This window comes from Hypanus sabinus, chromosome 14 (assembly GCF_030144855.1).
Source record: "Hypanus sabinus isolate sHypSab1 chromosome 14, sHypSab1.hap1, whole genome shotgun sequence".
NCBI lineage: Eukaryota > Metazoa > Chordata > Chondrichthyes > Myliobatiformes > Dasyatidae > Hypanus > Hypanus sabinus.
Genome location: NC_082719.1, coordinates 75,906,841 through 75,932,742, shown reverse-complemented (window position 1 = coordinate 75,932,742; position 25,902 = coordinate 75,906,841). Strand labels below are relative to the sequence as shown.

Here is a 25,902-nt window from a genome sequence, read left to right as displayed (position 1 = left end):
ACTTTTAGAGCAGTGTGTTAATAGATGTTTCTATTGGTTAGTAAATTCAGATCTGTACTTCCAAGTTTATCATTATTATCTGTTTTTCTTTCTCTGAAATTGCATTACAGTATGCTCTGTAATGTGGGGTAAGTAGTGGAGCTAGAATGGATTTTCTAATCCACCATGTCACTCTGTAATCTCTGATGATAATGAAAATGCTTCACAGAAGTAAGCTGTGTACAGTATTTGTACAGTTCTTGTAAAATATTGGATTTGGATATGATGCGATAAATGTCACATTAAGGTCTAAATAGGTAAATAAGCAAGGGTTGAAATAAAAAAGGACTGAAATTTAAAATTTCAATTAAAATAGGGTGGCAATACTGATTGGTTACTTGTCTGTCAATAGTGTTGTATAATATCATCAGTAATCCTAATGTTATTTCCTCATTGCCTGATGCAGGTAAGTGCTCAGAATACTTAAAATAAGAATTTTATATATTGAGAGCGATAGCCATTGAATAATAATGAATGGAAGATATGAATCCTACTCATGTTGAAAGCAATATTACATTTAAAATAGTTTTTGCTTGTACCAAGCTAAAACCTATCTTTTTTATGTATTAACAGGTCATGTTTATGATTTGGCTGGAAAAAGGACAGTGATAACTGCAGTAAGATTCATTTCCTTGTTCAGATTTATAATTTTCCATAGAACATAGAAAGAAGATGAATATATAACAGATAACTCATGCTTCAGTGAATGTGTGCCGTATATGGATTGCAGTAGCACAGCTAGTGAACACAACACTACAGAGCTGGGTTCAGTCCTGACTCTGCATGTTGTCTGTGTGGATTTTGCACAATCTGTCCGTGAACAAAGGGTTCCTCCAGGTCTTTGGTTTCTCTAACATGCCAAATTTGTGGGGGTTAGTAGGTAAATTGGCCACTGTAAAATTCCCCCAGGGTGTCGGTGAGTAGTAGAATCTGGGGAGAGTTGGGAACATGGACCGAATAAAAATGGGATTAATGTAGGATTAGCATAAATGGGTTGTTAAGGGATGGTGTGGACCTGGAAGGCCATAAAGACCAGTTTCTGGGATTTATTCTTCTATGTTAATACATTCCAATCAAAGTATCATCACACAGTGATATCAACCCTGTTGTTATAGCTAAAACAAGATCAATCTGCTTGGCTAAAATTTAATACTTAATCAAGCATCTCATTTGCATCATAGAGAATAGTTTTTTTCAAATAATCAAAAATTTTTAAAGTGCTGATGCTGGAAATCTGAAATAAAAACAGGAAAAAAAAACATGAAACTCTGAGTAGGGTCAGTAACATCTGAGGAAAAAGAAACAAAGTTAACACTTCAGGTAAATACTTGAAATTTGAAATATTAACTAAGAGGATCAGATTTCCACTCCCTAACTAGCCATATCTCTAGCTAAACTATTTCAACTCATTGACAACACTGGTATCAATATAGCAAAGTGAAAAAAACTCCCAAGTGTTTCCAGCTCATAAAAATAGCAAGACAAATCCAATTAATTCCCATCCATTCAGTATTCATCATCACAATGAAGGAAGGTGTCATCAACACAGTTACGGATTAGTACTCATTCACCAGTAACCTGCTTACTAATGCCCAGTTGGAATTTTGCCAGACCCACTCAACTCCATATTTCAATATAACCTTGGTCTAAATGTGAACAAGCACAAGGGAAGATCAAAGCAGTATTTGACTGAGTATGTCATAAAGAAATCCTGGTAGAAATGAAGTCAACAGGCATCGAGGTAAACTCTAAATGAATGCGAGATATACCTCCACAGTGGGAGATGATTGTGGTTGATGGAGACTCATCATCCTAGCTCTAAAATGTCACAGCAGGAGCTACCAAGGGTGGTGCCCTAGGCCCAACTATCTTCAGCCTCTTTATTGTTGACTTTCTTCCATCATAAGGTGAAGGGTGGTCATACTCTCTGATGGTGGCACAATGTTCAATTCTATTTGCAATTCATCAGCATCAGGAAGTAAGATCTAGGAAGTTCTCAGGCATGTACTGAAGAACAGCAAATAACATTGCCTTGTACATATGGCGAAAGTGATCATCTTCCAGCATGAGAGAGTTTAACCACCTAACTGCCCCGACATTCTGGAATTCTCTGCAATCCCATGGATCAGGAGAGCTTAAACATCAGAAGCTCAACATGTACTTGATTAGTATTCCACCAGCCACTCGAAACATGATGCTAATTCAATGGCACCAAAGACATTTACAGGAGTAACACACACAAAATGCTGGTGGAACACAGCAGGCCAGGCAGCATCTATAGGGAGAAGCACCGTCGACACTTTGGGCTGAGACCCTTCGTCAGCATCTGCAGATTTCCTTGTGTTTGACATTTACAGGAGGTTCATTGGGTCACCATCATGTACATGTAAACCCCTTTCAGTTGCACACCATCCTCACATGGAATAAATTGCCACCTTTTCTCTATCACAGGGTATAAATGGTGTACTCCTCAAACATTTGCAAGATTAATTATCTCTGACATCCACTAACAGGAGGTAGCAGAAGATGGTACAATCACGGCCTTTAAAAAGCAATTGGGCAGATACATGGATAGGAAAAGAAAATGGGATTGGCATTGATGGACATGTTCCACACCATTAAACTATGACTCTGACATACAAAAAAACTTAATAACTAAATTCTAACTTTTTAAAGGATTATTTTCTAAGAGTTAAAAATATTCTGTAATACAATAGGAAATAAAAGAGTTCAAGTCCATAAAGATAAAGATCTCCTTTTTAAATTTACCATTATTTGTCACGTACATTGAAGCATTGAAGCATACAGTGAAATGTCTCTTTTGCATCAACAACCAACACAGTCTGAAGATGTGATGGGGGCAGCCCTTGAGTGTCGTCATGCTTCAGATGCCAACGTAACATTCCCACAACTTACCTGTACGTCACCGGAATACGGGAGGAAACCAGAGTACCCATAGGAAACCCCCCGTGGACACAAAAAGAACGCACAAACTCCTCACAGATAGCGCAGCAAAATGAACCCCAATTTGGTGCTGTAGTGTTGTGCTAACCGCTACACTACTGTGCCGGTAACACAACTAGCCTCCACTAACAGCAGTTTCTTCCAGTGGTTCTGCTGTATTGGGTTTACCTGGCATATGCGGAATGATTTTCCTAAGTTGGCATTTCCTTGAGGCAACCAATGAAGAAGCACAGTTGTACCCAATTTGGAACTTCAGTCTTGACTTTCTGTCCAGTTTTATGGTGGAACACCTCACTTATGATAAGAAGGTCCAATTTCTGTAGGGGATAAAAAATATGTATCAGAGGAATTTTATCATATTGGGAGAAGGATTAACCAAAAACATAAAGCTGGGGACACTTCTGTTTATAATAATAGAGTTTAGGGATTTATGTAAAATGATAAATTTGCAGATGATATCAAACTGGTTGGCTAGGGGAATTGGGTGAGGCATCTTTAAAATTTTCAGAAGTGCTTTGACAAGGTGATGCATGTCAAGATGCTTAATGTCAAGAGCCCATAATATTACAGAAAAAAGATCCGAGAAAGGATAGAAGATTGACTGACTGGCTGGAGGCAAAGAGTAGGAATAAAGGGGGCCTTTTCTGATTGGCTGCCGGTGACCAGTGGGGTTCTGGAGGGTTTGGTCCTGGGACTGCTTCTTTTCATGCTATGTGTCAATGATTGGGATGTTGGCCTAGTGGTCACGTTTGCAGGTGATATGAAGATAAGTAGAGGAACGGGTAGTATTAAGGAAGCAGGGATTCTACAGAAGGACTTAGAATAGGAGAATAGGCAAGTAAGTATCAGATAGAATATAGTGTAATGAAGTGTACGGTCATGCACTTTGGTCGAAGGAATAATGGCATACACTATTTATCAAATGGAGAGAAAATTGAAAAATCAGAGGTGTAAAGGGACTTGGGAGCCCTCGCACAGGATTCCTAAAGGTTAACTTGCAGGTTGAATCATTGGTAAGGAAGGCAAGTGCAATGTCAGCATTTATTTCAAGAGGACGAGAACATAAAAACAAGAATGTAATGCTGAGGGTTTTAAAGCATTGGTCAGACTGCACTTAGAATATTGTGAGCAGTTTTTGGCCCCTTATCTAAGAAAAGATGTGTTGGCATTGGAGAGGGTCCAGAGGTGGTTCATGAGGTTGATTCTGGGATTGAAAGGGTTAATGTATGAGGAGTGTTTGCTGGCTCTGGGCCTGTACTCACTGGAGTTTAAAAAGTGAGGGGAGATCTCACTGAAGTCTATTGAATATTGTTAAGGCCTAGGTAGAGTGGATGTGGAGAGGATGTTTCCTTTAGTGGGGGGAGTCTTGGACCAGAGGGCACAGCCTTAGAATTAAAAAAACTGTTCATTTAAAACAAAGGTGAGAAGGAATTTCTTTAGCCAGAGGATGGTGAATCTGTGAAATTCATTGGCACAAACAGCTTGGAGGCCAAATTACTGGATACATTTAAAGCAGAGGCTGAAAGGTTCATGATTAGTCAGGGTGTCGACGGCAGGATAATGGGGTTGAGAGAGATAATAAATCAGCCATGATGGAATGGTGGAGCACACTCGGTAGGACGAATGGTCTAATTCTGCTCAAGGTCATGTGGTCTAAAACTGTACAATGAGCAAGGGGCAGAACAGTCAATACAGGTTTGTCTGAACTGTTAGTAAAAGTTAGAAAGCTCTGATTGCCACACATTATTAGAATTATTGCATCACTGGTTTATTATACTGAAGGAGATTATTTGATACATTGTGTCCATGCCATTTAAGTATTTACTTCAAGTTAACACCACTTCCTGCTGTTGAATCATAGAAATAGAGAATAAGTTAAGGGTGTAGGAATTTTAAGAGGTGTTCATGTAACAAAGACAAGAATAATGAATTTAAATTCCCCCAAAAGCAAATTGGCTGAATTTGAATGAGAATTTAATTATTTTATATTCTCAAAATTGACTGCAACCTGCCTGCAAATTGTCAACATATGGGTTAAGGAGATGGAACAAAGTGTGCACAAGCAATAGAGGCAGCGGATGAGCAACTTAAACATATAGAAGAGAACAGCAGGCTGAGGTATTCTGTAAATGAAATCCTGTTTGCTAAAACATAAACGAGGTGAAAGTGGCTTCTATTTGAAGGCCAGTGCCATTAACTGATATTGGAACAGCTTTTTAACGAAGCTTTAGCAGAATGGTGTATTGACTGTTCCACGCAAACAAGGTTTTCGCTTGTTGTCAACAGAGTTCTTGTGTCTATAGTTCTTTCCTCCTAAACACACATGCAGTAAATGAATATGCACTTGGAAAACGTGAACAAAAGAATGGTGTCTTTCTTCTCCGCAGAAAACAGAAAAAGTGGACTTCTCATTTAACTCTTTGGCCGATCCGAAATTTGTATTCTATGACCATAGTCTAGTTGAAGCTGTTAAAATTGGTGACCCTAAAGTCCAAGAATTCTTCCGTTTGCTGTCACTGTGCCATACAGTGATGTCTGAAGAAAAGTTGAAGGGTAAGAAATGCTGCCATTCATAAGGGAAGCCTTAAAAATTCGTTTTCATGTGTTACACAACAGAGGGAAAATGTAAAATTCATTGCTGAATGTAATTATTATTTTTCAGCTCACATAGTGCACTACCTGCACTAACTAGCATTTATCTACAGTGGTTAAATAATATCCATAAATCAACCTAAGAAAGAAGGCTGAAGATGCTGTTTAGTGCTGAAATAAGTAGGTCTTAATGGTAGAATGAAGTTTCTGCTTGCGTGTTGATTAAAAAGACAGTTTTTATCTGGTGAGAGTGAAATCAGTTCTCACCCTGGATCCCAATACCCTGTCTTTTCAGTCTTTCTGGGGTGGCATTTAAATTGAACAAACAATGGAACAGTGAAAGGCACCGGTGCCCTGGAGAGACAGGAAAGAACCATGGATAGCGAGTGAAATTGGTTCTTGGCAAATTGTATCTCACACCAGGACCCGGCTGCAAAAGAAGGCTCCAGGGATGGACCATGGCACCCAACGAATCGTTCCGGGCCCAGTTTTCACCGCCCAGCCTGAAGATGCTCTCAAGCTCTTCAAATCAGCTCAGCACCCAGTGCGATCCAACCTCGCACCTGAGCCAGTTGTACGGGCATCAAATCTCCTCTACCTGGGCTCCAATTTCTCCTTTTGGTGCCCAGAGTGATCCAGCCTCACATCTGAGCTTGTTGTACAGGCATTGAAACTACATCTGCAACAATTCTGCGACACACCATCTTAGCTCATCCCCAGAACTCTCCTTGCCATTGCTCACCCTTTCACTGTTAGCAGCAATAACTTAACACAACTTACCTCAGAAGAGGTATTTTTAGTGATGTTTTTAGTCACTGGGACATTGAGGAACAGATATGCAGGCAGATGAAAGAAAAATGTAAAAACAATAGTGTTGATTTCATGGGAAACTTTAACTTTCCTGACATAGGGAAGGCTTTTGACAAGGTGCCACACATGAAGCTGCTTACCAAGTTAGGAGGCCCAAAGTAACACAGGGAAGTTACTCACATGGTTCGAGCATTGGCTGATTGGTAGGAGGCAGCAAGTGGGAATAAAAGGATCCTTTTCTGGTTGGCTGCCAGTGACTGGTGCTGTTCCACAGGGGCTGGTAGTGTTGTGGATACAGGAAGGCTGCAGAAGGACTTGGACAGATTAGGAGAATGGGAAAGAAAGTGGCAAATGAAATACAATGTTGGAAAATGCATGGTCATGCACTTTGGTAGTAGAAATAAATGTGCAGACTACTTCCTAAATGGGGACAAAATCCAGAAATCTGAGATGCAAAGGGACTTGGGAATCCTGCTGCAGAACACCCTAAAGGTTAACTTGCAGGTTGAGTTGGTGGTGAGGAAGGCAAATGCCATATAACCATATAACAATTACAGCACGGAAACAGGCCATCTCGGCCTAGTCCATGCTGACGCTTACACTCACCTGGTCCCACTGGCCCGCACTCAGCCCATAACCCTCCATTCCTTTCCTGTCCATATACCTATCCAATTTTACTTTTAATGACAATACCGAACCTGCCTCTACCACTTCTACTGGAAGCTCATTCCACACAGCTACCACTCTCTGAGTAAAGAAATTCTTCCTCGTGTTACCCTTAAACTTTTGCCCCCTAACTCTCATGTTAGCACTCATTCCAGAGGTCTAAAATACAAGAGCAATGGTGTGATGCTGAGGCTTTATAAGGCACTGGTGAGGCTGCACCTTGAGTATTGTGAACAGTTTTGGGCTTCTCATCTAAGACAAGATGTGCTGGCATTGGAAAGGGTCCAGAGGCAGTTCACAAGGATGATTCCGAGAATGAAAGGGTTAACATACAAGGAATACTTGATGGCTCTGAGTCTGTACTCACTGGAATTCAGAAGGATGAGGGGTTATCTCATTGACATCTTTTGAATGTTAGAAGGCCTAGACAGAGTAGATGTGGAAAGGATGTTTCCCATGGTGGGGGAGTCTAAGATAAGAGGGCACAGCCTCAGGATAGACGGGCATCCATTTAGAACAGAGATGTAGAGATTTTTTTTTAGCCAGAGATTGGTGAATTTGTGAAATTTGTTACCACAGGCAGCTGTGGAGACCAGATCATTGGGTGTATTTAAGGCAGAGATTGATATGTTCTTGATTGGACACAGTATCAAGGGTTACGAAGAGATGGCCAGGGAATGCGGTTGAGGAGAGAAGAAAAGGATCAGCCATGATTGAATGGAGGAGCAGACTCGATGTGCCAAATGGCCCAATTCTGCTCCTTTGTCTTATGGTCTCATGGTTTTATAAACTGGGACCTTCTTAGTGTAAGATGTTTAGAAGGGGCTGAATTTGTCAGGTGCATCCAAAAGAATTTCATAAATCAATCTATATTAGTCCAACAAGTGGAGGGGCTGTAATACAGATAGGGAACAATAACCACAAACCTTAAGTTTTAAGATAACCATAGAAAAGGATAAGTATGGACCTTGTGGGAGAGTATTAGATTAGAGTAGGGCAAATTATTGAGAGTGTGAGGCAGGAACTAGGATGAGTTAAATGCAAACAACTATTTTGGACAAGTCCACATCAGACGTGTGGAGGGTGTTTGAAGACCAAATGCACAGAGTACTGAACATGTATGTTCTAGTCAGAAGGAAGGACAAGGGTGGAAAAGTAAGAGAACATTCGATGAATTTAGTTAAGAGGAAAAGGGATAAGCATATAAGGCCTAGGAAGCTAGAATCAAACAGAATCCTTGAGGATTATAAAGAAGAAGGAAAAGAAGGGAATTAGGAAGGCTAATAGGGCTATGGAAAGTCCACAGTAAGCACTATTAAAGAGAATCGCAAGGCACTTTATATACACGTCAAGAGCAAGAAGATAACTAGGGGGAGGGTGGGACCACTCAGTGATAAAGGGGGAACAACTGCTTGGATGTGGAAAATGTGGATGATGTCTGAATTGAGTAGTTTCTACCAGTGTTTACCAAGGAGAAGGACGTGGAGGATAGGGTGATCAGTCGGAGTTTATTAATATTCTAGGGCATTTCAAGGTAAAGGAGGAGGTAGTGTTGGGTCAATTAAAGAGCATTAAGAAGATGAGACTGCAGGGCCTGATGCTCTGGTTCCCAAATTATTAAAAGAGACGAAATGAGATTTCTGGGCCTTGGCCAATATCTTCATGTCCTCTCTAGCCACTGATGAAGTCCTGAAGGATTGGTAAATAGCTAACGTTGTTCTATTATTCAAAACGGGAACCAGGGATAATCCCAGAAACTATACATTGGTGAATCTCACGTCATTAGTGTGGAAGTTACTGGAGGGAATTCTTAGGCATGGGATCTATGAACATTTGGAAGACCATGACCTAATTAGGGAGAACCACTATGGCTTTGTATGGGCAAGTGATGTCTTACTTACTTGATTGAGTTTATTGATGAAAGAAGAACTATAGGAGTTGTTCAGATGGATTTTAGTAAGGCATTTGAAAAGGTCCCCCATGGGAGGTTCATCCAGAAGATTAAGGTGCATGGGATCCGTAGTGAATTATCCACCAATAGAAGACAGAAGGTAGTGCTGAAGTGATTTATTCTAGATCAGGGTCTGTGAGTAATGGTGTTCCACAGGGATATGTGCTGGGACCTCTGCTGTTTGTTGTGTATATAAATGAGTAGGGTGAAAAAGTAGATGGGTGGGTTAGTATGTTTTCAGGTGATACAAAGATTGGTGGTGTTGCAAGTTGTGTAGAAGATTGGCAAAGAATACAGTGGGTTATAGATCAGTTGTGGAGAAATGGCAGATGGAGTTCAAGCCAATTAAATGTGAAGTGTTGCATCTTGTTGGGTCAAATGTAACGAGATAGTACACTGTTAAGGTCAAGACTCTTAACAGTGTTGATGAGCAGAGGGATCTTGGGTCCAAGTTCAGAGCTCCCTGAAGGTAGCTACACATGTTGATGGAGTGGTTAAGAAGGCAAATGGCATGCTTGCCTTTATTAGTGGAGGCATTGTATTCAAAAGACAGGAAGTTATGTTGCAGCTTTATAAAACTCTTGCTGGGCAGCATCTGGAGTGTTGCATACAGTTCTGGTCACCCCATTATAGGAAGGATGTCGAGGATTTGGAGAGGGTGCATAAAATGCTACCTGAATTAGAAGGCCCATGCTCTTAGAGGTTGGACAAACTTAGGTTATTTTCTCCGGAGCAGTGGAGGCTGAAGGTCATGGTGGATAAGATTATGAGAGGGATAGATAGAGTAGACAGACAGCATCCTTTTCCCGTGGTTGAAATGTCTAATACCAGGAATGATGCATTTAAGGTGAGAGGGGACAAGTTCAAAGGCGATGTGAGTAGCATGTTCCTTACACAGAGAGTGGTGAGTGGAATGCGCTGCCTGGGGTGATGGTAGAGGAAGATACATTAGGGATTTCCAAGAGACATTTAGATAGGTATATTAATGTGAGGGAAATAGAAGGATATAGACATTGACTAGGCAAAAGGGATTATTTTTGTTAGTTATTTGGTTACTATTTTAATTGGCTCTGCAGAAGATTGTGGGCCAAAGGGCCTGTACTATACTGTTCTATATTCTATGTTCTATGTTCTTTTCAATATGGGAAGTAATATTACTCTATTCTTTTTTTTCTGTAAATCAGGTGTATTTAAATTAATAGGTGAATTTTTTTTTAAAAAGGCTGGAGATGAGTATCAGATGCATTGAGGCTAAAGAGTGAAGGGGTAAATAGCAACATGATATAGAAAGTGAAGGAAATTCATGAGTGAAAAGGAAGGAGTAAGAAACAAAGCAGATGTGACCCTATTGTGAAGGAGGTGTAAATGAAAATAATGTTATAATAAAGATTGAATAGTTGCAGATGCCAATGCCATATAGGATTCACACTGTGGCTATAAAGGAGATTCGGCTAAACATGAGCAGAAATGCAAACTAAATAATTCTGGCTACAGTTTATTTGGGATAAGAAGAAATAAAGCAGATGAAGGAGATGGTATTGATTCGGAATAACTGTAAGACCATAAGACATAGGAGCAGAATTAGGCCATTTGGCCCATCAAGTCTGTTCTGCCATTCAATCATGCATGGCTGATCCCTTTTTTTTCACATCTCTGTTGTTGTATTCTAGACCTTTTGAAATGAATGCTAACCTTGCATTTGCCTTCCTCACCACCGACTCAACCTGCAAGTTAATGTTACAGTTGTAAAAAAGAATAACTTAAAGGGTTTAGTAGGCAGTTTTGATTTTGGTTAAGATAATGCTTGCTTTAATATTAAAAGGAAAGTCTTTATCTTATTTAAATTCTTACTTTACATAAGAAACAAGAGAAAATAAATAGTTTTAGTCTGTTTAACAGTGTAAACCCGGACAGGTAGAAGGTTGACATTGTAAGAACACCTTGGAGATTGTGATCACTGTCCAGAGACTCTGAAACCTTCCATCCTCTACCCCACAGCCTCCCTCACTTTCCTCCCCTCCAAGTGAGGCAGCCAGTCTAATTATCATAGGAATCTACCCTTAACTGTCGATACGTCCTCAGATTGGCGTACAGCAGTGAGTTTGAAGTTTGCACAAAATTGAACACATTCCATCAGCAGTCAAACAGACCCAGTTTTAGAAAATGGTGCAGGATGTCAGTCAACTTAGTGCTGTTCTAAATGTAAGTTCCATGATTTTTTGCATATGGTGACACTTCTATTTACCCTAACAATATATTAGTGCGCCAAAGGTTGAATCCAGCTTCTAAGCCTTTAACTTTAGTCAATTTAGTTGGGAACATTGGACTAAAGAAAAAGCATTTGTACTTGTTTTTTATGTGTAAGTCATGCATAAGTGTTGTTTTGAAGCATTAGTGTCCATTTCCAACAGTAATCTCATTCATCAGTGAATTAGAGCAGGCAATTCCGATTGCTATTCACATGTGCGATATTATTATTAATGTGCATGATATGAAGCTGACTTCCCAAGAAAAAACTAGATGAACAGACCATGGTCCACTCTTTCTTTTGTTCATTCACAGTATAACAAGGAGTAAGTAGTGCAAAAGTTTAGAAATCATTGACTTGCAGGATCCCTTGATTTCATTTGTTATTGACTTCCACGTTGATTCACAGTTGCTGCCATTTTGTAGACAGACAGAAATGACAAAATGCAGGACCTGTAATCTGGATTGTGAGATCTGCGGTTCTACGAGAAGTGTGTGAATGGAGTAGGTATACCTTAAATCTAGATACCCTTTATATCCCTAGCCTTCATGAAAATAACAGTAGGGTAAGACATAGCACCAGTATCCAGAACTCAACACCACAGAAAATCCAACAGATTATACTGACCAAAGAGGTGAAATTAATTATAGACAGAAAAGCAGAGAGGGTGCATGGAAAATTTTTGAAAGGCGAAGTAAAATTCAGACGAAGACTTGCTTGCTGCTGCAACAAGAAATTTTTTCTTAATTTTCAATACCTTACTCTTGAAACAATAACATTGGTGAATTTTAACTATACAAATCGCCTTTATCTGGATTTTGATAATGTGAGGTAAAGAATCCTGTATTAGCAAGTCTGGATACTTAAAAGTATTATAAGGTATCTTTCATTAATTGCTGAACTATTGACATTTATATTTTTGATACATTTGGTATGGATTATAATTACATTAATGAAAGATAATGGATCAGGACCTGTTTATGAAGATAGAACGCACGAGTAAGTTCCTGAAAGAATATATGACCTTTTAAAAATATATATTGTGGTAAATAGAGATAATTTATTTCAGCAATGTGACATCAGTTCAGCAGTTCTCATGCAATGACCCTGGTAAATATCATAACCTGCTTCATCACCACCCTTGTGATCATATGACGAAAAATGGTCATATTTAATCTTAATGTTCACTGGTTAATTCCATCAGCAAATCCTCAGAAAAATGAATTGCGCCAACATATAGCAGCATCTGAACTACATTCAGGCAGAAGCTAGTAAATGACATACAAGTTCCAGACAACTTGATTCTCTAGTAAGAGTGAACTATCTATCCTTGAATTTCAGTAGCCACCTCCAGTAAGATCCATATCCCAAATAACTTTGAAATATATTGCTATTTCTTCATAATACTTGGCTTTCAATTATAGAACTCAGTATCTAGTAACACTGCAGAAAAACTGAAGCAAGTGTATGGTATGGACACTGAGTGCTAAAAACTACAGTTGCCTATTTTCATTTAAAAGAAATGCTCTTGCTTTTTGAAACATAAAACTTGTTTTAGTTTTGCAGGTTAATAAATTAAGTAAATGAAATCAAAATTGGTATGTTTTTAGTTACTTCAATGTAAAAGTTATCTCAATTCCTTGCTACTACAAATAACTATAATGATCTCTGTGGTGAACTATGTGCCTGTCGGGACACGCCCCCTGCTGACTGCTCCAGTGGCTCCTCCCACAGGCCCCTGTATAAAGGAGATCTGAGGCCTAACGCTCGGCCTCAGTCTCCAGGACATTGTATGAAAGACACTCACTCCTGGTTCCTTCTTCCAGTCAATAAAAGCCGATATCTCGCCTTACGTCTCAGTGTGAGTTATTGATGGTGCATCAATCTCTGAGGTATCTCACTCATGGCCTCCTTTTGTTTGAATAGGTAACCTTGTGTATCAGGCTCAATCTCCAGATGAAGGCGCACTTGTCACAGCAGCAAGAAATTTTGGCTTTGTTTTCCGATCCCGCACTCCTGAAACAATAACTCTGGTTGAATTAGGTGAATCTAAAGTCTATGAATTGCTTTGTATTCTGGATTTTGATAACGTGAGGAAAAGAATGTCTGTTATAGGTGAGTCCATTTTACCTAAAAGTATTTCAAGTTTTTGCTTGACTTTCAATGACTAATATACTATTATATTGACATTTATATGTTCAATTTGCTTTATTGCATAGTTCGAAGCCCGGACAAGAAGTTGTATTTGTACTGCAAGGGAGCTGACACTATTGTTTTTGAGAGACTATGTTCTTCGTCTCGACATTTACAAGATATAACCACTGAACATCTTGATGTAAGTAATGGTACTGATATTGTTTTAAAAGTGTTAAAAAGATGAACAAAACATAAACTTCACAATTCCAAAAAATAAAGACAGTAGTTTGCGTGAAGTAGCCAAACAGTAGCCAGGATGTGGGGTAGAAATTAAATGGCAGAGAGAAAGACGTGCATTAGTCACGGGAATTTCAGTATGCAGGTAGATAGGGAAAGTCAAATATATCAGTATTACAGTGCAATTAAAGGAATTACAGAGGCATGAGAGAGGAGCTTCTGGTAGAAATTCGGAAGGCACATGATAGATACATTCCAAAAATAAAGAAGTATTCTAAAGGGAGGTTGAGGCAATGTGGCTGACAAGGGGAGTCAAAGACAGCATAAGAGCAAAAGAGAGGACATACTATATACTGTAGCAAAAATTAGTGGGAAATTAGAGGATTGGGATGCTTTTAAAAATCAACAGAAGGCAATTAAAAAAAGCTATAAGGAGAGAAAAGATGAAATATGAAGGTAAGCTAGCCAATAATATAAAAGATGACACCAATTTTTTCCAAATATATAAAGAGTAAAATAGAGATGACAGTAGATATAGGACCATTGGAAAATTACCCTGGAGAGGTAGTAATCGGAGGCAAAGAAAATGGCAAAAAAACTTAATAAGTATTTTGTGTAAGCCTTTACTGTGGAAGATACCAGCAGCAAGCCAGAAATTCAAGAATGTCTGGGGGCAGAGGTAAGTGTATTTGTTACTACTAAGGAGTAGGTGCTTGGGAAGCGGAAAGGACTGAAGTTAAATTAATCACCTGGACCAGATGGACTATGCCCAAGTTTCTGAACAAGGTAGCTGAGGTAGTTATGGAGGCATTAGTAATGATCTTACAAGAATGGTTCTGGAGGACAGGAGAATTGCAAATGTCACTCCACTCTTCAAGAAGGGAGGAAGACAGAAGTAAGGAAATTATAGGCTAGTTGGCCTGATGTCAGTGGTTTGGAAAATGTTGCAGTCTGTTTTTAAGGATTATGTTTTGAGGTACTTGGAGGCTTGGAGGCTAAAGTCAGCATGGTTTCCCCAAGGAGAAATCTTGCCTGACAAATCTGTTTGAATCCTTTGAGAAAGCAGGTGAGTCAATGATGTTTTTTACTTGGATTTTCAGAAGACTTTTGATAAGGTGCTGTATTTGAGGCTGTTTAACAAGAGAGGAACCCATGGTATTACAGGAACGGTACTAGAATGGTTAGAAGATTAGCTGACTAGGAGGAGGCAAAGATTGCGAATATAGAGGGCCTTTTCTGGTTGGCTGCTGGTGATTAGTTGTGTTCTGCAGGGATCGGTGTTAGGACCACTTCTTTTCATGTTATATATCAATGACTTGAATAACAGAATTGATGGCTTTGTGGCCAAGTTTGCAGATGATACAAGGATAGATGGAGGACCAGGTAGTATTGTGGAAGCAGGGAATCTGCAGAATGACTTAGACAGACCAGGAGAATAGGTAAAGTAATGGCAGATAGAATATACCATACTCTAGGGAAGTGTATGGTCATCGACATTGGTAGAAGGAATAAAGGTGTACAGTGATTTCTGAACAGGGAGAAAATTCAAAAATCAGAGGTGCAAAGGAACTTGGGAGTCCTTGTACATGATTCACTAAAGTTTAACTTGCGGATTGAGTTTGTGGTGAGGAAGGCAAATGTGATGTTAGCATTCATTTTGAGAGGACTTGAGCATAAGAGCAAGGATGTAACACTGAGACTTGGAGTACTCTGTGTGCAGTTTTGGGCCCCAAATGTAAGAAAAGATGTGCTAGCATTGGAGAGAGTCTAGGGGATGTCGACAAGAATGATTCCAGGATTGAAAGGGTTAACATGTGAGGAAAGTTTGATGGCTCTGAGCCTGTACTTGCTGGGGTTTAAAAGAATGAAGAGGGGGATCTCACTGAAATCTATTGAAGATGGTAAAGCCTAGATAGAGTAGATGTGGAGAGGATATTTTCTATACTGGGTGAGTCTGGGACCAGAGGGTACAGCCTCAGAATAGAAGGACATAAATTTAGAACAGATCTGAAAAGGAATTTCTTTAACCAGTGGATGACGAATCAATGGAATTCATTGGGACAGATGGCTATGGAGGCCAATTCATTGGGTATATTTAAAGTGAAGGTTGATAGGTTCGTGATTAATCAATGTGTCAAAGGTTACAGGGAAAAGGCAGGAGAATGAGGTTAAGAGGGATAATAAATCAGCTATGATGGAATGGTGAACAGACTTGATGGGCCAAATGGCCTAATTATGCTCCCATGTCTTGTAATCTAAAGTTCATATATAGCATCGACAGTTTTCCTCAATGGCACCTATTGGGAATTCCACAATTATATTTCACAGTTAACAACTGTCATGCACTCAGAAATCTTTCCAAATTCAAATATTGATTTAATGGTACCCAGGATTTGTAATGAGAATAATGGCAAGACTAAAGATCTAGTGTCTAGTGACAGTGATACATAGATTTTGTACAGAATACATTAATGCTGCATTTTCAGCAGAAAATGTTAATTCTGAAAAACTGGAAAGAGATTTAACATTTTGTTAATTTGGATATAATTGAGTTTTTAATGACATTCTAACACATAGTTACTATCTAATAACTTCTCAGGGAGTGAAAAAGCAGATTTTAATTCAGTCAGAGAATTAAATATTAACTCTATAACTAAAAATTCCATCGGGTATTATACTTTTCTCCTTTCCTCTGCAACTGAATTTCATTTCAAACCAAATTAGAGATCAGATACTTGTTAAGTTCTACTTCCAGAAGCCTGTACAGTTCCTTGAATCATTCTTGTAATATGTATGAATTTATATAGTTATAATATATAATTTATATATTTATAATATATATGAATTTGGACAGTAGGTTAGAGATAGGATTGGGTTTCAGCATTGATGGGATGTGAGATCAGAGATTGTGGGAAGGGATTGAGACTCCAGGGGATTAAGTGCTCGGTGTAGTTTTGCCAGATGATCACTTCATAGCAGGCTGCTTCATGTTTGCTACATATTTAGGGAAAGCTGAATTGACTATGTAAACGACAAAGTAACAATGCTTTTCAACAGAGAAGCATGGTGGCAAGTGGATGGCATTGTAGCCTTTGTTCTCAGTTTAGCCATAATGTGTATATATATTTGTATGTATGCACAGTTACAGGAAACAGCATGCAATATACATCCTAGCATATCGTGACATGGACAAATCACTCTGAAATGGCTTAAACCATGGGGTCAAATTCTGTTTCAGTTTTTATTTAATGAGGACCAGCCCTCACCTGATTCATTCCAAGGGACCTTGAAACTCCTATTGCCTTCCAGTTGGTTTTTAGCAAAGTAGTTTCTTCGTCTATTACCAGTGGAGAGTCACTGTGATCTGTGAAGGGTCAGATAGTTCTATCGTTCTAGTATTTGTACGGCAGGTTGGAGATCCTAATTTTAACCTGAAATGATGATGTGTGTTGTTGATGAGAATATGGTGTATTGACCGACATTCATGTCCATGCAAAGTTTGCCGGAGCTGCAGGATATTCACAACAATTTTCACTGCAGTTGCCATTTCGACAAAAGCTTTCAGAAAGTGAATGGCTACTGAAGGATGCTAAAATCCTTTGAGCGTTAGCCCTTGCTACCATTCATCTTTGAGGCTCTCTTCCCAGCCACAAATGAAATGGTTGTACACACCCTGGTGTCTTAGTGGTTGCCTAGTCATGCAGACAGACCAGTCACCGGCTCACAGCTCTAGTGACGTCAGCTGGATCCTACACCCAGGGATACCTGTGTGGAGATTGCATGTCCTCTGTGTCACTGCATGATAGAATATCGAGAATGTCTCATGGAATATCATGCATGGATGCTTGAGCGTTTGCATGAATGGAAGGGCCTGTCTCCATATTGTGTTACTTAATGACTTGGTGATCCGAGATATAACCCTCTCCATATATATCAAGTTTTTTCAGTAGGGACATTAATGGAACAGAGGAAAGCACAGATAGTAAGGGCAAACCTGCTGTCTGGACAAATATATATACATTATGGCTAAACTGAGAACAAAGGCTACAATGCCATCCACTTGCCACCATGTTTCTCTGTTGAAAAGCATTGTTGCTTTGTCGTCTACATAGTCAATTCAGCTTTCCCTAAATATGTAGCAAACATGAAGCAGCCTGCTATGAAGTGATCATCTGGCAAAACTACACCGAGCACTTAATCCCCTGGAGTCTCAATCCCTTCCCACAATCTCTGATCTCACATCCCATCAATGCTGAAACCCAATCCTATCTCTAACCTACTGTTCAAATTCTCTTTTTTATCAACTTCCCACAATCGTTGCTAGTTCAGCTAACTTCCTATCCTGATCGTTGATTGATCCTTCCTCCATCTTGAGTCACCAATGCATAGATGGCTATGGACCAGGTACAGGAAAGTAGGATTAGCTCCAGGTCAGCATAGGATGATGGGCTGAAGATCCCATTTCTATGTGGTACGACAGTGACAGTAGTTGTGGGAAAAGAGATATTTTGTCAGCTGTATAACTTGACAGACTGTGATGAGCAGCTTCCTTCAAAGTCAGTGTTGAGTTCCATCACTTCATACTGTCTGCAATATCAGTGCCAAAATTTCTAAACTAAAATCATACTGGTGCAGTTTTGGGTGTTAGGAAAATGGAAAATTTATCAGGGCATCTGTCTGATGTGTGTTATTCTTGGTATATCATAAATATCAAATGAACACTGATGACCAGTTCCAACATTTAGTTTGCTGTTTTTAATGTTTATTTATACATAAAAATAATGTTTGATTATTGCTTAAGATAATCCTGTGTAAAATTGCATAGTTCTCAGATAAAGCATACAGCATAATTTTACTTGTAGGAGTTTGCAGGTGATGGCTTACGCACTCTAGCCCTGGCATATAAGCAGTTGGATAAAACATACTTTGAAGACTGGTATAAGCGACACCATGAAGCAAGTACTGCATCTGAAAACCGGGATGAACAGCTGTTTATGTTATATGAAGAAATTGAAAAGGACTTAATTGTAAGTTACTTCTTAATATCATATGCATTTCTGGATTTAGTAGAATCTGGGATGCTTAGGTTTTTCTATTGATTGTTTATCGATCATTATTTTATAGATTAAGAATGATTACCAGATAACAAAAAAAATTCAACCAATATTTGTGATTTTCAAGATCTTATTTAGTGAAATTTTAAGAACCAAGACAGAAATATAATGCTATTATATTTTGCATTTTATTTCACATCAGTATCTAAAAACAAGTGATTTTATTCAGTTCTGATTTACCACTTAAGATTTGGAAAATATTTGTCTAATATCTGATTAGTTGTATGTTATTTGATAAAACTGACATGCCTATATATTGAAAAAATTATTTCTGCATACGTGTGAAATCTAAACCATCACTCCTGAAATATTTGGTTTCTCACCTTGGTAACTGCACAGACATTATATCAAACCTGTTTCTTTCTTTGAGCCATTAATGCATCAATCATGTTATCATGTTACAAATGCCTTATGCAAAAAAAGACATCGCTAACTTTTCAAGATTTTCCTTCACCTGGCCTTTGCCAATAATATCCTGTTAATCATCAAACTCTCTGACATTCTCAGAAACAGTTTAATTGAATTGCTACCCTGACATTTTTTTTCTTTCATTGTCTTTTGCACATTGGTTATTTGTTTGTCCTGATGGGTGCGGTCTTTCGTTGATCCTATTATGTTTTATTGCACTTACTGTGTGTGCCTGCAAGAAAATGAATCTATGTGTTGTATACGGTGACATATATGTACTTTGATAATAAATTTACTTTGAACTTTAAACTTTGATCTTTCTCTTAAGAGGTTATGACCTTCGTTAGTCTGCTTCTTTATTTATGTATACCCTGACTCTTGATACTGTTCATTACTTCTAGTTTTGCCCACCATATTGAATGATAATGGATCATAACTCTATTGGTACTGGTTTATTATTGTCACATGTACTGAGGTAAACAGAAAGTAGAATACATTTGAATACAGTGTTGCAGTTACAGAGACAATGCAGTGCAGGTAAGCGCAGGGACCACGACGAAGTAGATCAGAGGATCGAGAGTTTAACCATTCATCTTTCAGAGTATTTGAGGTATTTTCAGGAGACTGATAATAGAGGGGCAGATAGCTGCCCTGAAGTCTGGTTGTTAATACTCTCAGGCTTTTCTATCTTCTGCCCAACAAGAGAGGGGAGAAGAGAAATGTGACCAGAGCTGAGGGGTTCTTCATTATGTTAGCTGCTTTCAGGATCAGGAGATAAGGATCCTCTGCTTTATCCAAGTTCTTGTCGAACCATCAGGCCCTGGGCAGACAACACGATCTTCTAGTTGTAGCCTCAAAGAACAGTAATTTTCATCATCTATGCAATCACAAATATTTACTACATGCAGTTTTGCCCCCTACAGTTGAGCAGACCTGTACAATAGTGTCTTCTAAGTTTGCCCATCCGAACTAGAACATTTGTTTTCATATCAAAGAAGTAGCAAGTATCTTTTTCTGCTGGAAATGTGCAAGACTCGGGCTGTTCCACCAACGCACATGCCTAAATTAATGAGTCATTGTCTGAATTTCAGATCCACCTGCCCTTAACCACTAACTAAATTTAAAGCATTACCAGAAAACCCACCTCCTGATTCAGGCTGTCCACGCGTCTCTCTCCATTCACACTCCAATGTAATTACTCTAAGGTAAAATTTCTGAAATTCCATAATTATTGTTCATGGTGTTAGGCTGCTCTCCACAGATGTCTGTTATGATGCAGAAGTAAAATGCAGCTTACACTTGGATCTTTATTTAACTTTGGCTCCTTGAGCCTGCATCGCTATTAAGTAAGATCATGTCTGATCTAATTGTAACTTCAATTCTGTATTCAATAGTTTAATAGTTCCATTTAATTTCAGAGAATATATACAATATACATCCTGAAATTCTTGTTCTTCGCAGATATCCACAAAACAGAAGAGTGCCCCAAACAATGTAACAGTAAAAACATTAGAATCCCAAAATCCCCTACTCAATCCTTCCACACACAAGCAGCAGCAAAATAATGATCCTTGCCCACCACCTCTAACTTCATTAAAAAAGCATCCACCCACCAAGCAATCAACTACAACGCCCCCATGATCAACAGTACCACAAAAACTATTTGTTTCACACGACAATTTGATGCACCGCAATGATTCATTAAACAAAGGAAAAAGAAGTGTCCCCTTTCATTGGTAAACACTGATTTATGATATTAAAGTTTGTTTGCTCTGCTTTTTTTACGAGTTCTCTGACTTGAGAATTGCCAACAAACTCCTCCCTCCACTGAGAGAGAGCACGATTCATCAAGTTCATCGACCAGTTTTTACTGGTAACCTTTCATATTTGTCTGTCTGTACCTTATAACTATTAAAAGAACTACATACACCAAATCAAGACCCTTCTAAAATAAAAATAACCTCCCTCTATTGAATGACTCCTGATTTTTAAACAGTAACCCTCAGTTCTAGATTTTCCCACTAGGAAGCATCCTCTCCATGTCCACCTTGTTAATTCTCAAACTGCTTCTATTGAATTAAACAAATCTTTCCTCAAGACAAGAAGACCATTCCAAGCAACAGTTAGATAATGCTGGGTTTATTCTCAGAGGAGGTTGAGCTGCCAGAGGAGGTATTGGAAGCAACTACAAGCATTTGAAAGACATTTGCTCAGGTACTTTGATAGGAAGGGCATTGAGGGATACAGGCCTATTATGACCAAATGGGATTAATGTAATTTGGCACCATGGCCAACATGAGCAAAGCAGGCCAAAAGAACTTCCTTGTGTGTGGTCAATTCTATGATTTTTTTTTAACTGCTTCCTTAAGTAACAAAGCCAAAACTATATATGGTACTCCAGCTGAGGAATTTAATTCCCCTAGAAATTACATTACAACTGCTTTCCGAACTATTTGTTGCACCTACTCCCAAGCCTTTTACAGATCATATACTGGGATTCCCACCCCCAATCGATCCTTTTGCCTTTTAGAGCCTTGCAGTCTCTTACTATTTAATAATGTACTCCTATTGAATCAAAATGAACAATATCATAGGCTTTCCCATCTATATTTCACTTACTGTGTCTACATCCTTTTAAATAACCTATCTAATTCTGTATTTATTTAATGAAGTTTGTTTGTAGGAAGAACTACCAATCTTCTCTTTCATTAATGAAGTTTATTTTAATTTATTTGGTTGGTTTATTTCAGTTATTTCAGTGCCTTAACAAGTTTAATCTACTAATTTAATGTTTATTACTTATTGTTCCCTGACAAAAAGAATTCTCCCACCAATTTTATGTTTTATTCTTCCATGGGATGTGCAAGGATAGCACTGGATAGCACTATTATCGAATTGACCGTGGGAAGATGGTGGCAAACTGCACTTTGAACTGCTCCACCCCCATAGGATAGAAATACTTCCATGGTGTTGTACGGGAATTTAAGGAAGTGCCAATGGCATACAAGAGAGGTGCTCAAGCCAGGATCATTGCTGACTTGGCAGGAATTTTAAAGAGTTCCAGTTAGACTGCCACTGTTGTTCTGCTATGTTTGTGGAAGTTGCAAATTTAGGTTCCCTTAAAGAAACTTTGACATTTTGTTGCATTACATCTTGCAGACCAGCAGGTTACTTTGTCTGATTGATACTGAGCATCTTGAGAAATCTGTACTAAGGTTTACTGTTTCATTCTATATCTATGTGGAACAAAACCTGAGGTTTAGCTAAGTGTAAAGATGTTAAGTAAATGAGTAAAAGTTTGGTCAGATAGTTAAGTTTTGAAAAGCATTCTAAAAGACAAAAGCAATAAGCAATCTGCTTGAGAATCTCTGTGGGTCAAGCAGCTAGACACAAAATGGAAAGGAAAAGAACTTGGGAAAGATTATTTTATTTCTTCCCTTTTTGTAGTTGTTAGGAGCTACTGCAGTTGAAGATAAACTTCAAGATGGTGTTCCACAGACAATTGCAACACTTGTGAAAGCAAACATCAAGATATGGGTTCTGACGGGTGACAAACAAGGTAAATAAATCTGGTCATTTGTTAATAATAGAAATCAACAGCTGGGATTAAACATGAAAGTTATTTTGGTGGTTGCCAGTTGCTTTTATTCAAATTTTGGTTTAAATGCTTTGGTCTTTGCTGGAAAGCTTTACTATAAAGAGTAATGTATTTGTTCATGCACGTGTATTGTATAGATCATTCCAACAAATCTGAATGTGTGAACATCAGTGAGCAGGAAATGTCCAGTTTCACTTTTTGAAACCACTTCTGAATGATTCTTTACATAGCAATTCAGATATGCCCGGCAGTAAGAAATTATCCCAGCCCCATTAAAGCAGTTCAGTGAAAGGAAACATTATGATATGATTTGGAGACGATGGAAGTGAATACCATGACATATTTCCTGACAGTGTGATGCAATTCTGCAGCCTGGTCCGCTCACTGAGTGCACAGCAGTAATCAAGTTGGAAAAGCTAGCTGGTAGAGATGCATAAAAAGGCCAATGGAATACTCAGGAAGGCTGAAGTCCAAAGGGGATCTAGCTTTGTTTCATGTCCCTAAAGAGCTGATCAGATCTTGCCTGCGCTATTTCATTCACTGTCAGACACAGCACCCTATGATTGATATATTGGGCTTGGAAGACACGTGCACAGGAACAGCAGAATGAAGTCAAGATTTAAGGAGTTAAATTTTGAGAAAATGCTTGTTTTTCCTTGCATTTAGAATATATAGATATTTAAACTGTTAAAAGGATTCAGTAGGATTTAGGGTAGGTAAAAGAGCAAGTATATTCTCTGATCTGTGAATAATTCTTTTGAAACAGACCTAGAAATCTCATGGCACATTTTCTTTTGCACTGTTGGATTAAACTGTGTGAAATTGATTATTACGCATGATTGGAATCTGGGAATGCTAATTCCATGCACATTATGTTTGTCTATGTGAAACTCTCAAGGAAAAGGATCAGTCTTTGAATAATGTGTGCAGACTGCATTCTGCCTCTCTTCAATTTACATTTTATGCCTTTAAAGATCCTTGAGATATATTTCTTCAGCCAGAACTGCACAGTGAGCATTCTCAAGGTAGTCCGAGTTTCATTATTGTCTGATGCATGCCTTGTTATAAGATTAACATAGAAGTACACACTTAATCCTCTGCACAATAGTAGGCACAGAGTAAGGGGAGGAGGAGGTCGGTAGCAATGGCAAGCAATAGGTTGACTCTGGTGTGTTATTGTAGCCCATAAGTTCTCATAAGGACCTAGTTCCATTGAAACAGGGAAAGACATCAAGGCATTCCAACCCCAACTATATCAAGAACCTGTTATATGAATAGAAGTGGCAAGTGAGCATTATCAAAAAGTATTACATAGCAATAATCATCTTCATCAGATGAAAGTGCTGCCATTAACTTTACTAAGCCTTAAACCCCTCCCTCACTCCCAGCTCTCACCAAGTAATTTTCTACAGTTCCAAAATAACACAGAAGGGACTTTACTTGTGTCTAAGAGTGCATTTCCAAAGATGATGAGAAATGAACTGCTTTATTCCGCACAAGTCAGCCTGCAGCAGCACCACATCAATTCATTAATTTAAATCTTTTTCACAGTTCAGTACTTACAAGACGTCTGCAATGTGTCCCGTGTACCAAAAGGTCAGACAGTGAAACAAAGGTTCATTTTAACTGAGACACCAAAAGGGCGGGACTGCCTGCAGATGGGTGTGGGCCTCTGCATATCATTCACTGGTCCAGTTCCAGACTTGGGAGTTCTAATAACTGGCCACACACATGAGAGATTAACTGAAATATCTACCAGACAAGTGGAATTTAGGAAGTTGAGATGTTACATCTAATTAAATAGCTATTAAAGAGAAGAAATAACTTGATTCCATACTATATGTAATAATAAAACAGAAGTTAGAAGAGATGAAAAAAAAATTAGAAGACATACAAATTATTTCGGTAAATTTAGATTCAATTTTTGTCATTTCTTAGACTATACAAACTTTGGAATTTGAAAACCTCTGAAATCACCTTTGTCTTCTGCTAAGATTAGTTTGTAGTGTACTAACTTAGCCATCAGCTAATTTGTTGGTTCACAGCTGTCCTAGCAACCGGTTAACAAAATCCAGCTACACTTTGTCTAACATTTAGCATTATTTTTGGGAAGTATGGCATTTTGATGTTACCAGCATGTTACTAAACAATTTTGAAACTTTTCATCCCCCTTCTACATTTTGTGCAATGAATGTTCACCGAATAACTTTACAGCATTATTGGAATCACTGGACATTGCCAGCATCTTCATTATTGGCCAGAAAGCTGCATCACAACGTGCAAAATGGACCTTGATTTCTTGGATTACATATCCAGTCATGAAGGTTTTAGTCAAAAACTGAAGAGACAGTATCAATAATTTGAATATTTTTATAGTGCTGCCTTATTCAAGAGCACCATTTCAAATCAATTAATAAATGTGTGCATGTTACACTTACATAGAGTAACAAATTCCTTAAAGAAATATTTTTTTAAAGAATTAAGAGCTCAGTGTCAAGTCAAATTTATTTATTTATTTGTTACCTAATGGCCTGATTCTGCTTCTTTGTTTTATGGTTACAACCCTCAGTTACTTTGAGTTTACAGATACTAACAGATCTCTCGGATAGCCTCTCCTTGCAGATGCCTGGTGGAGTATGCAGACTGATGGTGCTTGAAGCTCTGGTCCACTCATTTCAAGAATCTCCCTCTCTTCCTCTCTCCCCTCCATCTCTCTTTCCAGCGAACCCAAGTTTCACACAGCATCTACATTTCACATTCCACAAATGTGTTTATGATTATTCCTTTAATCTTTGTTGGATTCTATCTGGCCATTACCTGACAAATCCAAATATGCTCTATATTTGCTGAGTAAACACATCCCTCTACCATTGTTCAGTTCAACAGTACTGATACACTAAATCATAAATAAATGCAGGCTATACTAATATCAAACTTCAAATAAATCATTAAGATATCAAAATAAAGAAAGCACCATTAAAATTTACATAGCTGATGTTAAGTTTTGCTTCCTCTACTAATGTTACAAGTATCTAAGCTCTTTCCTTACTTTTGAAATGTTAATCTACATAGCTCCTATTCATAGACATTGCATCAGAATGTTCTTTTGAAAGGTCACTGATTTGAAATGCAAACTTCA

The 25,902-nt window shown here is 38.5% G+C and overlaps 1 protein-coding gene across 1 annotated transcript in view; it reads left to right on the top strand.

Annotated features, from left to right (window-relative positions):
- Positions 1–25,902, top strand: part of LOC132404886 (phospholipid-transporting ATPase ID-like) — a 111,325-nt gene that overhangs the window by 48,917 nt on the left and 36,506 nt on the right. The window contains exons 13-18 of the mRNA XM_059989451.1: positions 613–656; positions 5,391–5,556; positions 13,197–13,385; positions 13,490–13,605; positions 18,506–18,670; positions 22,613–22,724. Of these exons, the coding sequence (XP_059845434.1) occupies positions 613–656; positions 5,391–5,556; positions 13,197–13,385; positions 13,490–13,605; positions 18,506–18,670; positions 22,613–22,724 (792 nt within the window). The remainder of the gene's footprint in view (positions 1–612; positions 657–5,390; positions 5,557–13,196; positions 13,386–13,489; positions 13,606–18,505; positions 18,671–22,612; positions 22,725–25,902) is intronic.